At 49.1% G+C, this 18,553-nt stretch overlaps 1 protein-coding gene across 1 annotated transcript in view; it reads left to right on the forward strand.

The window, feature by feature from the left end:
* Positions 1-18,553, forward strand: part of LOC116523713 (fibrillin-2-like) — a gene marked incomplete at its 5' end in the record, with an annotated part of 185,510 nt that overhangs the window by 9,023 nt on the left and 157,934 nt on the right. The window contains 3 exons of the mRNA XM_032238847.1: positions 14,531-14,728; positions 15,207-15,332; positions 16,408-16,533. Of these exons, the coding sequence (XP_032094738.1) occupies positions 14,531-14,728; positions 15,207-15,332; positions 16,408-16,533 (450 nt within the window). The remainder of the gene's footprint in view (positions 1-14,530; positions 14,729-15,206; positions 15,333-16,407; positions 16,534-18,553) is intronic.

The following is an 18,553-nucleotide window of genomic DNA, read 5'->3' on the forward strand; positions in this document are numbered from 1 at the left end:
TGCTTCGTCATCATTGGAGGTCTTCAAGAAAAGATTGGACAGCCACTTGCCTGGCATGGCATAAGGCCTCTTGCTTAAGCAGGGGGTTGGACTAGAAGACCTCCGAGATCCCTTCCAGCTCTCTTGTTCTGTTATCCTGTGCCCCTGTCATCCCTTCCACTGTGGGGCGGGCAGGGAAAGGGGTGCCCCTTGAAAGAAATCAGGGAGCACCTCGTTTTTTTTCCTCTTTCTGGCCCCACATTTATCACTTCTGCGGGTTTTGGGGCTTTTTCCTAATGGCCCTTCCCTGAATCCGGAGCATAAAAAGTCAATTTGATTTTTTTTTTAAAGAAAGAGAAGAGATTTGAGGATACTGCTACACACACACACACACACACACACACACACACACACACACACACACACACACTCCTAAAAGCACTGGGGAGGGGGACGTGAAGGAGCGGGCTTTGGAAAGCCACAATGTGAGTGGGGGGAGAGGGAGTCTGAGTTCAGAGCAATTTTGCTAGTTTACAAAGGTCCAGAATCTTGATTTCTTCAACACTGGGGTGAAATTGGGGTGGGAGGGAAGGACAAGGGAGGGAGGAGGGGGTTCAGTCAAGATGGCAGCTCCAGCCGGACAGCGCCAAAAGGGACGGGACCCACATGTGGGGGTTTGCAATGGTTTGTTGAGCTAAGCATTGGAATTGTGTGCATTGGAATTGTGGGGGGGGGGGGGGGGCTGTATCGGTGGGAATTAATCTTAGATTTTTCTTGGATGGGTTTAATCCCCGACCTTCCTGGGGCGGGAGGGGGCTGCCTGTGTAAATACCCTAAATCATAATTATTGTCAAGCTCCCAAGGGGGTTTTTGAGTCCGGAGGAAATCCCCTTCAGTCGCTGGAGGCCGATTCCCAGGAAAAAGCGTGCGTGCCAACTTCACAGATGCTTTTCAGGGGGAGGGAGGGGAGATAATACAGGAGGGGAGGAACAGGAAGGTCATTCGTGCACCGGGGGAAGGGGGAAGGCCTGGATGCCCCCTTTCTTCCCCAAAACTTGGGGTTTCTCGAAGGGAAGGGGCTTCCAGTTGCTAGTCCTCATGATTTCTTGCCAACTTTCCCAGGTGCTGTTTAGAGGAAATAATTGGACTCGCAGGAAGCAAACTCCTCTTTCTCCCCCCCTTTGTCTTTGCACACCCCCCCCCCAATTGAGGAAGGGTCTGCCTATCCATCTCGGGGGTGGGGGCACTCAAAGCTTCTGTCCCATGCCCGTTCTCCAGACGCTTCCCTGTCCAACCATTGTAAAAAATCCGAGCTTTGATGTTTGGGCTCTCTGCGGATCTGCTCGGTGCAGCTCCCCTGGGTGTCCCCAGCCAGCTGGGGATGATGGGAGTTGTACTCCAGAGAACCTGGAAGGCCATTAAGAGGAGGAAGGGGCTTTGCTAGGATTCTTTGGGGGCCGCTAGATGCCAAGGTGTTGCAAAGGGGACTGAACCAGGCATAATATTTTCTTCCTTCGGCAGCTGCTGAACCTGGAAAGATAAACCTATCCAGGGTTAGCAGAGATGCTTGGAGAATGACAACATTGGAAGGGACCTTAGAGGTCTTCTAGTCCAACCCCCTGCTCAGGTAGGAGACCCCATATTCATTTCAGACAAATGGCTGTCCAATATCTTCTTAAAAACTTCCAGTGTTGGAGCCTTCACAACTTCTGGTGGCAAGTCCTTCCCCTGGTTAATTGTTCTCACTGTCAGGAAATTTCTCCTCAGTTCTAAGCTTCTCTCCTTGATTAGTTTCCACCCATTGCTTCATGTTCTGCCCTCAGGTGCTTTGGAGAATAGTTGACCCTCTTCTTTGGGGCAACCCCTGAGATATTGGAAGACTGCTATCTGTCTCCCTGGTCCTTCTTTTCATTGAACTAGATGTACCCAGTTCCTGCAACCGTTCTTCATATGTTTTAGTTTCCAGTCCCCTATCCTCTTTGTTGCTCTTCTCTGCACTCTTTCCAGAGTCTCCACATCTTTTCTACATCGTGGTGACCAAAACTGAATGCCGTATTCCAAGTGTGGCCTTACCAAGTGGTATTATAAAGTGGTATTAACCCTTCATGTGATCTTGATTCTCTCCCTCTGTTGATGCAGCCTAGAACTGTGTTGGCTTTTTTGGCAGCTGCTGCCCACGGCTGGCTCCTATTTAAATGCTTGTCCACTAGGACTCCAAGATCCCTCTCACAGTTACTACTATTGAGGAAGGTACCACCTATCCTGTATCTGTGCATTTCGTTTTTCTTGCATAAATGTAGAACCTTAACTCTTTTCACCATTGAATTTCATTCTATTAGATAGTGCCCAATGTTCAAGTTTGTCAAGATCCTTCTGCATCTTAAGCCTTAAGTCTTCTGGAGTGTTGGCTATTCCTGCCAGATTGGTGTCATCTACAAATTCTATCTATCCCCTCATCCAAGTCATTGATGAAGATGTTGAAGAGTGCTTGGCCTAAATCTGAGCCCTGGGGCTATCCCATTGCATACTTCCATCCATGTTATTTAGCCTTTCTTTCTTTCCTTTGACCATCATCTTCTTCACCTTCATTCCTTTCTGACGTTCCTTCTACCTCCACTGCTGTTGAGTAGAGGACCTTCATGGTTTTGGAGAAGACTTAGTACCATTGGGAAGCAAATTGTTCCATCAACTTTCTATCTGCACCTAGGATCTTCTTAGGCAAGGGTCTCCAAATCTGGCAACTTTAAGGCTTATGGACTTCAACTCCCAGAATTCCTGAGCCAGCCATGCGTGTTCTTGGAGATTCAACCAATCATTGGACAGAAGGATAGAATCAAGATCACGTGAAGTGTTAATAACCACTTTATAAGGCCTTGGTGAGGCCACACTTGGAATACGGCATCCAGTTTTGGTCGCCACGATGTTAAAAAAAGAGATTGAGACTCTGGAGAAAGAGCTGAGAAGAGCAACAAAGAGGATTAGGAGACTGGAAGCTAAGACATACAATGTATTTTAGTATTTTAGTATTTTATTAAGATTTATAGGCCGCCCTTTTCCCTGAGGGGACTCAGGGCGGCTTACAATCATTAGGGAGGGGGTGCAATACAAAATAAACAATATGTAAAATAAAGTAATAAAAACACAACTTGCATTCAACATTCAACATCGGGTGGGGCAAATTAAGGACTTATCCCCAGGCCTGTTGGGAGAGCCAGGTCTTGAGGGCTGCGCGGAAGGTCTGGACGGTGGTGAGGGTGCGTATCTCGACGGGGAGATCGTTCCACAGGGTCGGAGCTGCAACAGAAAAGGCTCCTCCGTGTAGTCGCCAGTCACAGACTGGCGGATGGGATTCGGAGGAGGCCCAGTCTGTGCGATCTAATCGGTCGGAGGGAGGTAATCGGCAGAAGGCGGTCTCTCAAGTACTCAGATCCACTACCATGAAGGGCTTTAAAGATGGTCATCAGCACCCTGAAGCGCACCGGAGATCAACAGGTAGCCAGTGCAGCTCGCGGAGGATGGGTGTTATGTGGGCGAACCGCGGTGCGCCCACTATCACTGCGTGGCCGCATTCTGAACTAACTGCAGTCGCCGGATGCACTTCAAGGGCAGCCCCATGTAGAGCACATTGCAGTATTCCAGCCTAGAGATCACAATGAATGGTTGAAGGAAGTGACACGGCTAATTTAGCAACAGAGATCTGGAGCTCAATTGAAGTTGTAAGACAAGGGCTAGTTGTATTTCTGTCTTCAGAAGCTTTGCCAACCCCCCCCTCACCCCTCCGCTCACCAACATCTTTATCTGTTATCCGGAAAAGCTATTTTTGCACAAGTGCCGTCCGATTTACGAGTGTGCTTATCGCATCTCCGTCCACTTTAGAAACATCCGGGCCTTCTGAGAGTAGCGTATTTGTTGGAGGGGCCCTTCCAGGTGCTCCGTGTAATGTCTCAGGAGCAGCCGGACTATCAATGCAAGCAAGGGGGGTCTGGCCGGCGTTACTACCAGTTCACTCGTGCGCCGCGCATGCATGTGGCTTGGTGGGCGTGGCAGGGGAAGGATACTGCAAAATGCCCCATTCCAGAGGTGGGTTCCTACCTATTCGAATCCGGTTCGGCCGAATAGATAGTAACTCCGGTATACGTGTGACCGTAGTATCAATTCGATCCTTAGCGGCGCCATCTTGATTTTCTGTCCTGCACATGCGCAGAACAATCTTCATTGAAAGAAAATGTAATTTTTACTCCTTTTTAAGTGTCGTGTGCATGCGCAGATCGTTATGAGTGCAAATGCCGAGGTGGCGCAGTGGTTAGAGTGCAGTACTGCAGGCCACTTCAGCTGACTGCTATCTGCAGTCAGCGGTTCTAATCTCACCGGCTCAAGGTTGACTCAGCCTTCCACCCTTCCGAGTGGGTGAAATGAGGACCCAGACTGTGGGGGCGATATGCTGACTCTGTAAACCGCTTAGAGAGGGCTGAAAGCCCTATGAAGCGGTATATAAGTCGAACTGCTATTGCTATTGCTAAATGCGCACACGCAAAAATTTTCAGGTGCCAAACCGGTAGTAATGGCGGCCAAAATCTGGCCCCCATTCTGACAGCCTCCTTCGCAGATGGCTGGGTGGGAAAGAGAGAGAGAGGCAGAAATCAGAGGATGAGCTGGGAGCAAAGTGGGGATTCCCAGGACGATGGGCTTTGGAGTGCCTCTTTTGAATGCATTTATGGGGGTGATTTCAGAGGAAGGAATCTTGCTTGATATGGTCATTGCAAGGATCAACCTCAGAGAGAGTCCAGCTATTCTCCAAAGCATCAGAAGGGAGGTCACGAAGCAATGGGTGGAAACTAACCAAGGAGGAAGCAGGGAATTAAGGAGAAACTTAAGGCAGCGGGGGCGTGGCCAGCCTATTTGCCGGTTCTCCGAACTACCCAAAATTTCCAGTACCAGTTCTCCAGAACCTGTCAGAACTGGCTGGATTCCCCCTCTGGATATATCAAATTGGCATTTTCTTGGTGAAAAACCGGCTCTAGGTTCCTGCTAGTTTTACACCTAATTAAAAGTAAAACTTCGTCACTTCCTCCCAGAGTCGTCAATCACATGGTCCAATCAGCCTGTAGTCCAGTTGCTATGTGACCTCAATCTCCACCTCTTGAACACCTGCATCGGTGTCCTTGATTCCCAAGGGAAAGAATTTTGTTTTGGCTACAGCACCCCAGATATCTCTACACACACACACACCCCTCCATGGCCCCTTCGCTCCAGGCTGTGTCGGCCCTTGAAGCCGTGAGGAGAAGAAACTCTCTAGAGAAAAACTGCAAAAGAAAATGGACACAGTTCGACCAACTTCAGGGCTGACACAAACAGAATTCCGAGGCCGGTATACTCCTCAAATAATAGTTTCGTTGGACATGTCATATTGGCACAGGCTGGTGAAAACCGACTCCAAATGTTCCCATGGTTTATACTTACCGTATTTTTGGACTAGAAGATGCACTTTATTGTGTCCCAAAGGGGGGAGAAATGCCTGTGCGTCTTATGGACCGAATATTGCTGAAGCCCCGCCCACCCACTAGCCATTTTTTGGCCTCCGCACGACCCTTTTTCAGTCCTATTTTCAGCCTTTTTCTGCCCATTTTCAGGGCTCTTTTTGGGCCGTTTTTGAGGTTTTTTTCAGTCCATTTGTTGTAGAAAAAATGGGCTGAAAGATTCCTCAAAAACAGGCCGAGAAAAGCCCCCAAAATGGGCCAAAAAAGCATTGACAAAGGCCTTGAAAATGGGTAGAAAAAAAAGGATGGAAAAGGGCAGAAAAAAGGCCCCCATAGGGCTGAAAATGGGGCTCACAGAGACCAAAAGATCCCACAGATTAGGCCTCCTCCGAATTCCATCTGCCGGCCAATGCCGGCTTTCGACCACCCGGAGGAGGGCCTTCTCTGTGGCTGCTCCGGCTCTTTGGAACGATCTCCCCGTGGAGATTCGGACCCTCGCCACCCTTCAGGCCTTCCGTATAGCCGTTAAGTCCTGGCTGTCCTAGCAGGCCTGGGGGGTCTTGAGTTCCACCCCTTCTCGAATTTGGTTGTGCTTGTTGTGTTTTAAAATTGTTTTGTATGGTTGTCTTGTTTTTGTCTTACTGTTTGTATTTGTTCCCCTCCCCTTGGCTTTTGTTCAGCCGCCCTGTGTCCCTCTGGGAATAGGGCGGCATACGAATCGAATAAATCCAAATCCAAATCCATTCTTCTAAATTTAGGTGCACCTTATAGTCAGGTGCATCTTATAATCCGAAAAATACGGTAATTAAAAGTAAACGCCCACCCCCCCACACTCCAACCAATCAGTCACATGGTCCAATCAAGGTACCATCTGGTTGCCTGGTAACTTCATTCCTCCTCTCTCTGGCCACTAGGGAATGTCCTTGGTTCCCAAGCGAAAATATTTTATTTTGGCTACAAAACCCCAGCTGTCTCTGTTCCCCCCCTCCCTACCCTCAGCTCCAGTGTGGCAACACTGAAGTGACAAAACGGCTTCGGTCAGGTCAGCTTCAGGGTTGCGTTGCTTCCACACAGGTGCAGTCAGTCCTTGACTTACAACCGTTCTTTTGAGTGTTGAAGTTACAACTCTCAAGCCTGCCACATCTTGAACCTCTAAATAAAAGCGATCCTTGGCTCCGTTTGTTGAGAAAGGTACAGTCTATGAGACAAAGTATAGATTATTATTAGTCCTCGACTTACAACAGTTCATTTAGCGACCATTCAAAGTGATCACATCACTTTAAAATGTGTTACGACCTTTGTGGCATCGCCATGCTCGAGTGATCAAAATTCAGGCCCTTGGCAAGCGGTTCATCCTTACGACGGTCATAGCGTCCTGCGGGGGGAGGGGAGGGCGTCACATTTTTGTGACTTTCTGACAAGCCCAGTCAAGGGGGAAGCCAGATTCAATGAACAGCCACGTCGCTAACAGGGATTCGCTTAAGAACGGCGGCACGAAAGGTCGTAAAATGGGGAAAACTCACTGAACAAATGTCTCACTTAAGAACAGAAATTTGGGGCTCTGCTGTGGTCTTAAGTTGAGGACTACCTGAGTTGCAGTAGTGGAAGCCAGAGCTGAAAATCACACGTCAAAATCCCTAAGTGTCAGGCCGGTCCCAGCTTATATAGTCGGAAAAGAAAGACTGTTGAAGCCAAGTGATTACAGCACAGCAAGGCCAGATCTGAGAATTCCCCACGCAAGTCTGGTTTTGGTGCTTCTTTGGCATTTCCCTGTGAAGTACCCGTGGGTCGCCCCATGAGGCCAATGTTGAGAAAAGACACGGACACGAGCTTTCCCGGGATGAGGCGACCCAGATTGGACCCTGGAAGCCCCTTTTATTGAGATAGGACAAAGGCAGGAGGAGCAATCAGCAATTGATTAAGACAGCCTGTCAAACTACAATTGCTAATCTACTGCTCAGGGAAGTTCTGTCTATATATGGTCAAATCCTGGGCGTCATTGGTAGGGCACATCTAGAGTGAACTATCAGGATGCTCCACAAGTCTTTTTATTTCCATTCATTCTATATAATCACATGTTTACTGCGCATAACCGAGGCATATAACATTGAGTAATAAACACAGCCCTCACTTTATAGAAAATGCCCCCTACAATACAAACCCAATATACCGCCTTAGCCCACCATACACCCTCTTTTCCCCCTCCAACTTTCATTCTTCCTTCTCTCATACCCCTCTACACCTACTTCCCCTCCCCCTCTATCTAACCCTAACCCTATCTCCCTCTCTTAATCCATTCCCTCCCTTCCTTCTCCTCCTCTCTCTCACCCTCTCCACCCTCCTTCTTCTTTCACTCAGCTCCTCCCTTCGGTATACTTCTATTACCTTCCAATATATTCAGTTTGTTCTGTTTTGATACTAACATTAAAAAGCCACAGTATACAAGTGCAATCATGCTTTAAAATTTAACACATATTATATTTCCCCCCTCCCCCCTCCCCCTAGATCCCCGCCTCCCTTCCCTCCCCCGACTTCCCAGAGCCCATACATGGTATAACTTTTGACAATCACAGTCTAAAATATCTCTACATTGACTCAGCTTCTTGCTGTTACCCAAATTTTTAACAGTTTAAGTTATTACTGATTTTAAGCATAAGCTATCTGGAGTTTCTTAGTCCCGTATTTGCTTTGTATATAATCAATCCATTTTTTCCAGTCTCGTTTATATCTCTCGTTTGAATGTTCTTTAAGATATGCTGAAATTTTTGCCATTTCGGCTAAGTTTATAACCTTCAAAGTCCATTCTTGAATTGTAGGCAGGTCTTTCTTCTTCCAGTATTGTGCCACCAAGAGTCTTGCTGCCGTTATTAAGTACAGAACCAAATTAATCTCTACTGCTACAAAGTCAATATCAGGATGTTATGTTGTACTATCAGGATGTTATGGAGTACTATCAGGATGTTCTGTACTATAGGAGTTTGTTTTTTCCTATGTGGTTCAGCGTGGCTGCGCATGCCCTGTTATGCACTGGGCCATGGGTGACTGCCACACCTACACAAGGAGTTATGTGACAACATTTCCCCTTCCATCCCCTGTTCTTTCAACCATTGTCTCCGTATGATAACGCAGTTCCTGTCGTCCCCCCCTTCCTTCCTACCTTCCCATCCCTTCTCCCCACATTTTTGGGATGCTGCCATGGTTTAGGCCAGATGTTTTCCTAGTGGTCAGTCTGAGCGCAGGTTGGTATATGCAGCCCCCTCCTCCTCCCGCTGGGTGACCTTGAGGCACCACCTTGAGGAGATACAACAATTTTAAGAGGGGTGGACTTCAACTCCCAGAATCCCCAGCCAGGATGGGGAATTAAACCCACTTCAAGAAGAGGGACTTCAACTCCCAGAATCCCCCAGCCAGGATGGGAATTAAACCCACTTCAAGAAGGGAAACTTCAACTCCCAGAATCCCCCAGCCAGGATGGGGAATTAAACCCACTTCAAGAAGGGAAACTTCAACTCCCAGAATTCCCCAGCGGGGATGGGGAATTAAACCCACTTCAAGAAGGGGGACTTCAACTCCCATAATTCCCCAGCCAGGATGGGGAATTAAGCACACTTTAAGAGGAATTCCCCAGCCAGGATGGGGAATTAAGCACACTTTAAGATGGGCGGAATTTCCTGATAGTGAGGACAATTAACCAGTGGAACAGCTTGCCACCAGAAGTTTTGGGTGCAGGGATTGGACTAGAAGACCTCGGAGGCCCCTTCCAACTCTGTTATTCTGTGAAGAGTGTCTAGAAGTGAGAAAAAGGGATATTGGGAGACTTCCATGCCTGGGATTCCCGCTGAGAGTTATGGGACGTGGAGTCTAGCGTTCCCAAAGAGGGTAGTAGAAGGTTGAGTGAGGCTGAACTAAGAGCACTTAACGTCTCTTCCATGCATTGTTACTGGCAGTCCTCAAATTGCAACCCTAATGGAGTCTGTCCCTTACGGTCGCAAGTCACAGCAGTCATAAATGTACTGACTGACAACAAAATTTGCAAACCTCTTTTTAAAACGACTGTCATTAAGTGAATGCAGCGGTTAAGTAAACCCATTGTTTGTTACGGGGTGTTTTTGTCGAAAATTGTAAATTGTGGCCAGGGGTGCTGAAATACCCAGAGAGGGAGATGGATGGACTCCAGAAGCATGAAAAATAAATAAATATAAAATAAATAAAACATAATCCTTGACTGAACAAGCGTTCATTGTGCCTTCTAATGACCCCGTAATGCCTCGGGGGGAGTCATGTCGTGTGTTGGTTCTGCCAGGGTGGGCCATGCGTTGGAGAAGGTGCCGTTTTGTTTTCCCAATGTACATAGCTTGCTGCATTGGGCTGCAATATACAGTGGTGGGTTACGACCGCTTATGCCCCGGTGCCGGGACCACCAGGTACTGTTCCTGTACAGTGCTCTGGAGGGGCTGCCCACCCGCCTGCACTCCCGTGACCTGACAAAAGCACGCACAACAAAAGCGCGCCGACAAAACCGCATTGCTAAAACCGCAACGTCATCACCACGGCGACAACAGCACGGCGACAGAAGGGCGCTTTACAACAGCGCGGCGACAGAAAGCCGATTTAAGTTAAGGTAAGGGTTAGGGTTAGGTTTAGGGTTAGATTTTGAATTCTAGTAAAAGCATTTTGCTGAGCGCTTCGGATGGCGCGGATTTGCCCTCCGCAGTTATGTCGGCACGGAAAAGGGCTTCGCGGTTTTGTCAGTGAACCCCGCACTCCTTACCGGTATTTGACGTTTTTGAGGGTTACGCGCAGGTGCACAGAGCGTACGATGCCTTTGCGATCCTCCGCCGAGCAGCTGGAGCATCGCGGGCGGTAAGTACACATGCGCACACTGCACACATTCATGTGGTGGACGCCCGGCCCCGTTGCAGCGTACCGGTTGCAATGGGATCTGGAAGCCACCACTGTGCATGTACCACGTTGCTCAGTTTGTGCCCGGGTGTTTATTCCTTGCTTCTGCCTTTGTGTATTCTTGGGTTTGAAGTGTGCATGTGCCGTATTTTTCAGAGTAAAAGACGCACCGGCGTATAAGACGCACCAAGGTTTTGAAGAGGGAATTTTTTTTTTAAAAGTAGGTAGGTAGGTAGAGGGATAGAGAGGGAGAGAAAGAGAGAGAAATATAGTAGGTAGGTAGGGAGAGAGAGTAGGTAGGTAGGTAGGTAGGTAGGTAGGTAGGTAGGTAGGTAAAGGGATAGAAAGAGAGAAAAATAGGGATAGATAGAGAAATACAGTAGGGAGGGAGGGAGAGAAAGTGTGTAGATAGGTAGGTAGGTAGAGGGATAGGGAGAGAGAAAGAGAGAGAGAAATACAGTAGATAGGTAGGGAGAGAGAGAGAATAGTTAGGTAGGTAGGTAGATAAAGGGATAGAGAGAGAGAGAAATAGAGAGAGAGAGAAATATGGTAAGTGGGTAGGTAGGTAGGTAGGTAGGTAGGTAGGTAGGTAGGTGGATAGAGAGGGAGAGAAAGAGGGAGAGAGAGAGAAATACAGTAGGTAGGTAGGTAGAGGGATAGAGAGAAAGAGAGAGGAGAAATACAGTAGATAGGGGGAGAGAGAGGAATAGGTAGGTAGGTAGGTAGGTAGGTAGATAAAGGGAGAGAGAGAGAGAGAAATAGAAAGAGATAGAGAAATACAGTAGATAGGTAGGGAGAGAGAGAGTAGGTAGATTGGTAGGTAAGTAGAGAGAGAAAGAGAGAGAATACAGTAGGTTGGTAGGGAGAGAGGAAGGAGGGAGGGAGAGAGAGAGAAAGAAAGACATACAGAAGGACGTAGGGGGAGAGAGAGAGTAGGTATGTATGTAGATGTTTCCAGGTGTATTTTATCCATGTGCTGGAGAAGGAAATCGCTGACAATCTGCAGCACCTAAGACTTTTGTTCCTCACAACAGTCACTCGGGCCCTTGTGACCTCTAGGCTGGAATACTGCAATGTGCTCTACATGGGGCTGCCCTTGAAGAGCATCCGGTGACTTCAGCTAGTCCAGAATGCGGCCCCGCGCGAGTGATTGTGGGTGCACCCTCGGTTCGCCCACATACACCTATCCTCCGCGAGCTGCGCTGGCTACCTGTTGATCTCCGGGTGCGCTTCAAGGTGCTACTTACCACCCATAACGCCCTCCATGGTAGTGGATCTGAGTACTTGAGAAGACTGCCTCCTGCCAATTACCTCCCTACGACCTATTAGATCACACAGATTAGGCCTCCTCCGAGTTCCATCCGCCAGTCAGTGTTGACTGGCAACCACACGGAGGAGAGCCTTTCAGTAGTATCTCCGACCCTCTGGAACGATCTCCCGTGGAGATTCAGACCCTCACCAACGTCCAGACCTTCCGCACGCCCTCAAGTCCTGGCTAATCCCGTCAGGCCTGGGGATAAGATTGCAATCTGTCCCCACCCGAATGATGAATGAATGTTGTGTACTATTTTTACTCAGGTATTGTTTCATGTTTATTGTTTTGTACCCCCTTCCCCATATTTGTAAGCCGCCCTGAGTCCCCTCAGGGAAAAGGGCAGCCTATAAATAATAATAAAACTGATCCACGTAATTCTCATCAATCAGTTAAGAGTTTTCCAAAAGGAAAAAAAACGTTTTGCACTCTGCAAGCCTCCCAAAAACGGCCCTGTTTTTTTCTAATAAAAGGCATGAATAGTGTTTTAATGGCCGGATGCCTTTATTGTCGCCAATGAGGAATTTTGTTCGGCAGATATATATTCTCAGTGTGCCCAGAGAGGGGAATATCTGCCTCTACCTAGGATCGAACTCACAGCCTGACTGATTGTGAGGCGAGAGCTCCACCTCTAGGTCATCACACCATTCAGGAGGACACCCCCCCCCCAAATTCCTGCCAGCTGCCCACCCCTGCAGCCTTAGACTGGCAGCTAGAGCCAACGTGGAAAGGCAGACGGCAGCGGAGGCCAGGAAATGAAGGAAAGATGTTTCCCCCGCCTGACAATGCCGCTCCTGTCCTCCAGGACCCCCGCCCTCCCTTTGCAGATGGTTGGGCTGGGTGGTGGGCTCTCCCCTGGGGTCCGTCCAGTTCCAAAAGGCAGGAAATCTCAGTGGGTTCCCCCATTGACCGGATCCCATGGGGAGGGTGGAGGTGAAGGGAGGGGGGGGAAAAACCCCTTCGTGAGGCTCTTTCCAGAGTTTGAAAATGTGGCCTCTCCCCAAGGGCTGGCAGGGAGATTGTCCAGCTGCAAAATGGGGGGGAACTGAGGGGTGACCCCCAAATGTTCTTTCGGAATCCCCTTTAGTGGTGGTGGGGGGGTTTTCGTTTTTTCAGGTGTATAAAATCTACATCAATATGTTTACCTTTCTAGAATTGTTTTGTCACCCACTCACCAACTCCTCTTTCCCTTCTCTTCCTCCTGTTTTTCTTCCCCTCTCTCTCTCTCTCTCTCTCTCCCTCCCTCCATCTTTTCCTCTTCTGTTTGTCTTTCGTCTCTTCGTCTACCTCTTTCTTCTCTCCTATTTTCTTCCTCTTCTTCTCCCCCTTCTTTTTTCCTCCTTCCGCTTCCTTTCCCACTTGTCCTCTTCTCTCTCTTCCTATTTTCTCTCCCTCTCTTCCTCTTTTCCTCCTCCTCTTTTTTCTGCTCTTTTTCTCTTTCACTTCCTCTCTTGTCCCTTTCCCTCTTCCACTCCTCTCCCTCTTCCTTTCCACCTTTTCCCCCTCTTCCTTCCCTCCCTTTTCTTCTCCTTCTTCTTCTTCCTCCCCTCCTCTTCACCTCTCCATCCCTCTCTTTTTCTTTCTCTTTTTCTCCTTCATTCCCTCTCTTCTCCCTCTCCCTCTTTTCCTCCAATCTTCTTCTTTCCTTCTCTTCCTTTTTCTCTTCTTCCTCCTTTCTTGTCTACCTCTTCCTCTCTTTCCTCTCTCTTCCTCTTTTTGCTGGATGCTTTTTTTTACTCATTTTAAGTAATTCCTTTGTTGCCCAGAGTGGGTTCCCCTGCAAATCAAATAAGAAAGAAAGATAAAACGAGTTTCCACTATTTTAATATTCCTGAAAGCCCTCAAAGACAGAAAACGCATTTACAGTATAACAGAATTACAGGTTGGAAGGGACCTTGGAGGTCTTCTAGTCCAACCCCCTGCTTAGGCATGAAGCCCGAGACCTTGAGGGTGAACTGGGCCCACCAGCCGTCACCCGTTGCTCTTACCGGGTTCCAGCATGTCAGCTGGTCTTTGAGTGCACGGAGCACCAGAACCCGGAAGAGCAGTTCCCCCGCACACAACATCTTGTGGTCTTTGGCCTGCCACACTTTCTATGCTTCTACCATGCATTTTCTATTGTGGGGAAATGAGAGGCAGGATTGTACGGAGTTAGATGCCATGTAGCCATAACAACATCCTTTCTAGAAAGCCAAGGTCATCTTTTGTCTCTGCACCTGACCGGAACTGGATGGGTGAAAGCTGCCAGTGTGGCAGTGGGAGATTGGACCATGGGACGGACTTGTGGGTGGGTGTATGGGGGGGAAGATCTTGAACTTTCAACTGGGTGCGGAAAACCGGGAAGCTTTCAGATTCGGGTTTTCCCAGATGTGCCAACGTGGCTCTCTTCATGAATTGGGACTTTGAGGAATCCTTTGCCTCGGACTCTGATTTATTTTTGAGTGCTATTTGGGACCCTGAGACAAATGTTTGCCCGATCTCTTCTTGAAAATGTCCAGTGTTGGGGCACCCACAACTTCTGGAGGCAAGTTGTTCCACTGATTCAAGGGGCCTTGAGAAGACCCTCTTTCTGAGTGCTTCAACCCACCCACCCCTCAACTCTTAGCCTCACTGACCGACAACAAGCCAACATTTGTCCAGGAACAGAGAACTGTTGGTAAAATAGCTTCTCCGCGTAGCAAAATTGCTCACCAAACCCTGGCAGCCCATAGACTGTGGCGTGAGACGTACATGAATCCTGAAGAATGGAAGCTGCCTTTTGCACCCTTCCTCGGGGGGAGGGGGGGTCTTTCCTGCTCATCCGAGAGACCTCTTCCATTTTTTGGCTCGGCACTCACCACCGTTCTCCGTTCTTCCCTAGATTACCGCACGGGCCCCTGCTTCAGCCAGGTGAACAAGCAGATGTGCCAAGGCCAGCTGAGCGGCATCGTCTGCACCAAAACCATGTGCTGCGCCACCATCGGCCGCGCCTGGGGCCACCCCTGCGAGATGTGTCCGGCCCAGCCCCACCCTTGCCGCCGCGGATTCATTCCCAACATCCGAACCGGAGCCTGCCAAGGTCTGTGGGGTGTTTGCGGGGGTGAGCCAGCCGGGTTTTCTCCACAGCTCCCGGTCCAAAAAAAATCAATATGGCGACCACAATGGTACGGCTTACAATCGGTGGCTTAGTGACCACGTAGGGTGTGTTCCGGGATCCCTTTTTGCCACCGTTTGACGAGCAAAGTCCCCGGAAAACCGGATTCGCTTAACGACCCTGTTCCTAATTTAAGACCTACAATAGTCCTTTTAACGACGGTGGTGAGAAAGTTCGTGAAACCAGGTAGAATTCACTTCGCAACTGTGTCGCTTAGCCACGGAAATCTGTGGCTCGATTGTGGTCGTGAGTCGAGGACTGGCTGTAAGGGAGAATCCCGCGTAGCTCAGGGTGGAAAGGGTGGGAGAGTTTCTGGAAAGCGTGACGGCCTTCCGAGGCCCTCTCCTCTCCTGGGGGGAGGTGGGCTCACTCACTGCTGGGGGTCCTTATTCTCTCCCTGCAGATGTGGACGAGTGCCAGGCCATCCCCGGATTGTGCCAAGGGGGGAACTGCCTCAACACCGTGGGCTCCTACGAATGCAAGTGCCCGGTGGGTCACAAGCAGAGCGAGACCAACCACAAGTGCGAAGGTGAGGAGGCTCGGGTGGTCTTGGGGAGGGGGGAGAGGGGAGGGGTGTGGAGGGTGCCAAGGGACTCTTGTCAGGCTGCCCAGAGGGACCCTGGGGTGCCCTGGGGGTTCCAAAGAGGCCGGAGCTCCGAAGATGGTTGGTGAGGGCGAGAAACAACAGATGGAAACTCATCAAGGAGAGAGGCAACCAGGAATTAAGGAATAACTTCCTAACAGTGAGAACAATTCACCAGTGGAACTGCTTGCCACTAGAGGTTGTGGGCGCTTCATCACTGGAGGTTTTCTAAGAAGAGGTTGGACAGCCACCTGCCTGACATGGCGTAGCAGGGGTCCCCTGTTTGAGCAGGGGGCTGGACTAGAAGATCTTCAACGTCCAGCTAACTCTCCCTGATAGAGAGAGATAGACAGTACATATATCTATGTCTACGTACATAATCTGTCATCTATAGATATAGATATAAATATATAGATATAATCTATAAATATAGATACAGATAGAGACACATACGTAAACATATAATCTATAGATGTAATTATATATAAATATAACGATATAGATATAATCTCTAAATATAGATATATAAAGATAGAAAGAGAGAGAGATACATATACATATAGATATAATCTATAGATAGATATAATGGATGGATGGATAGATAGATACATAGAAAGAAAAGAGAGAGAGAGAGATGAATGAGATATAAGGGAGAGATACACATATACATATAGATATGCTATAGATAAATATAATGGATGCAAGGATAGATAGATACATAGAAAGAAAAGAAAGATAGATAGATAGATAGATAGATAGATAGATAGATAGATAGATAGATAGATAGATAGATAGATAGATAGATAGATAGATAGATAGATAGATAGATGAATGAGATATAAGGGAGAGATACATATATACATATAGATATAAACTATAGAAAGATGGATGGATGGATGGACAGACAGACAGTCTTTCCTGGGGAGGGAGGGAGGGAGGGAGGAAGGGGGAAAGGACTTAGTTGAAGGGGTCAGAGGTGTCGCCAAGCGCTGCCGATTAACCTCCCGCTCTCCCTCCCCAGATACCGACGAGTGCAGCAGCACGCCCGGCGTCTGCAACGGGGGCGAGTGTACGAACACGGTGGGCAGCTACGTGTGCGCCTGCCCGCGAGGGTTCATGACCAGCCCGGATGGATCCCGCTGTGTGGGTAAGCGCGACACTAACACGGCCCGGGTGGCCCCCGCTTTTCCAAGTGGCAAGGAGTCCCAAGGGCACAGAGGGCAGGAAGCCCCTTGACTTACAACCCTTTGAAGTTACGATGCCCCTGGGGCAAAAAAAAGTGACTTCTGGCTGTTTTTCACACTTACGACCGTCGTGGCATCACCACGGTTACGTGATCGAAATTTGGACGCTTGGCAACGGATTCATATTTATGACGGTCGCGGTTTCCAGAGGCTACTAAGGAAGAATTTCCTGACAGATAGAACAATGAATCCGTGGAACAGCTTGCCACCAGAACTGGCATAGGATCTCCCGCTTGAGAAGGGGGTTGGACTAGAAGACCTCCAAGGTCCCTACCAATCCTGTGATTCTCTTCAGTCCAGTTCTAATAATGCAGAAGGAGCCAGGTTTTTTGGGGGGGAGGGGGAAGGGTGCCTCAGTTAATCCTTTGCAAATGGAGCTTCTGTCCTCCTCTTTGCTGATGGAGGGGGGGGGGATCTGGAATGCAGTCTTGGCTAAGTGCCTTCTCTGTCTCCCGCCCCCCCCCCCCCTTGTCCTAACCAGAAAATTCCTTTTCTAATGACTTCCTCTCTCGCTTTGTAATTTTTCTGGCTGGGCTGCCAGGAATCGCTTCCCCCCCCCCCCCCAAGGACCATAAGCCACTCTAAAACGGTGCCTTGTTGGTCTGGATCCCAACGGGGGAGACCCTCCCTCTCCAAACAGCCAAGGGGGAACGAAGCCTCCCCAGCTGAGATTGAGCAAAATATTCTTTTTGGGGGGAGGGAGGCAGAAGCCAACATCTGCCAGAGTTCAAGACTTCGCAGGCTGCTTAAAACCATAAATGTATTTATTTAGACCAGTGGTTCCCAAACTTGGCAACTTTAAGCAGAGCTGGCTGGAGAATTCTGGGAGTTGAAGTCCACAAGTCTTAAAGTTGCCAAGTTTGGGAAGCACTGATTTTAGACTGTGGTGTAAAATGCACGGAACTTACAACCATTTTGCTCAGATTGAAACCACAGTCAGATATGAATTAACAGCATTGGAAGAAACGTCCTTCTGGGTTCAGTTCAAAGTGTGTGTCGGGGGGGGGGGGGGAGAGACACTGGATTCATGGAAGCTGCTTGGGAAGACGGTTTTAATGGCAGTCAGGATCATCACACGCCTTGAAGATGTTGAAGAGATGCTGAGAGTCCCTTTTGAATTTGAGCTTGTATTCTGATTGGTTGCCAGAGTCCCGTGGGGTCACACAGGGGCAGTTCTCTAGGCTGTCCTGAGTCCTAGGCTTGGTTGAGTCTTGCTGGGTGACGTCATCTTCCCAGTTGCCGCGTGGTGAGGTCGGTGGAGGGCTACCTTTGTTGGCTCTTGGGAGAGGGCATTTGCCTATGAATAGGCCTGGCTATCTCTTAAGTGCTGCGGGCCACTTTTCTCCTGCCTTTTTAATATTTCCTAGAATATTTCGTTTTCCCAGCAGAGGGACGGGTGTTAACTTCCTACAGCAGGTGAAAGGGATCCGTGTTCAGATGCCAACGTCTAGGACAGGGATGCCCAAACCTCTCGTAATTGCGTGCCAAAATTGGGCATGCATATGCGACAGCTCACCATGTCCCGCCCACCTGTGCATGGGTGCGTGACCCCCATGTCCATGCCCCCACGGCCCCCACGCACATGCATGCACCATGGTGTTGGGGGGGGGGAGTTTTTGCCCTCCCCAGACCCCAGGAAAGCCTACGGAGCTTGCGGAGGGCGAATACGGGAGCCCCCCGGAGGCTGGAAATGGATCGTTTCCAAACTTCCAGTTTGCCCGTTGGGCCCATTTTATGCCCTCCCCAGGCTCCAGAGGGTTTTCTGGAGCCTGGGGAGGGCGAAAAGTGTCTCCCCCGGCCTTCCGGAAGGCCGGAAATGAGCTGGCGTGTGTGCAGGTGCCACGGGAGTTGAGCGCCGGCAGAGATGGGTGTGCGGTAGGTTCCCCATCTTGGGTCTAGGCCATCTAATCATTGAAAGGTGGC

Source organism: Thamnophis elegans, unplaced genomic scaffold, assembly GCF_009769535.1.
Source record: "Thamnophis elegans isolate rThaEle1 unplaced genomic scaffold, rThaEle1.pri scaffold_97_arrow_ctg1, whole genome shotgun sequence".
Lineage (NCBI taxonomy): Eukaryota > Metazoa > Chordata > Lepidosauria > Squamata > Colubridae > Thamnophis > Thamnophis elegans.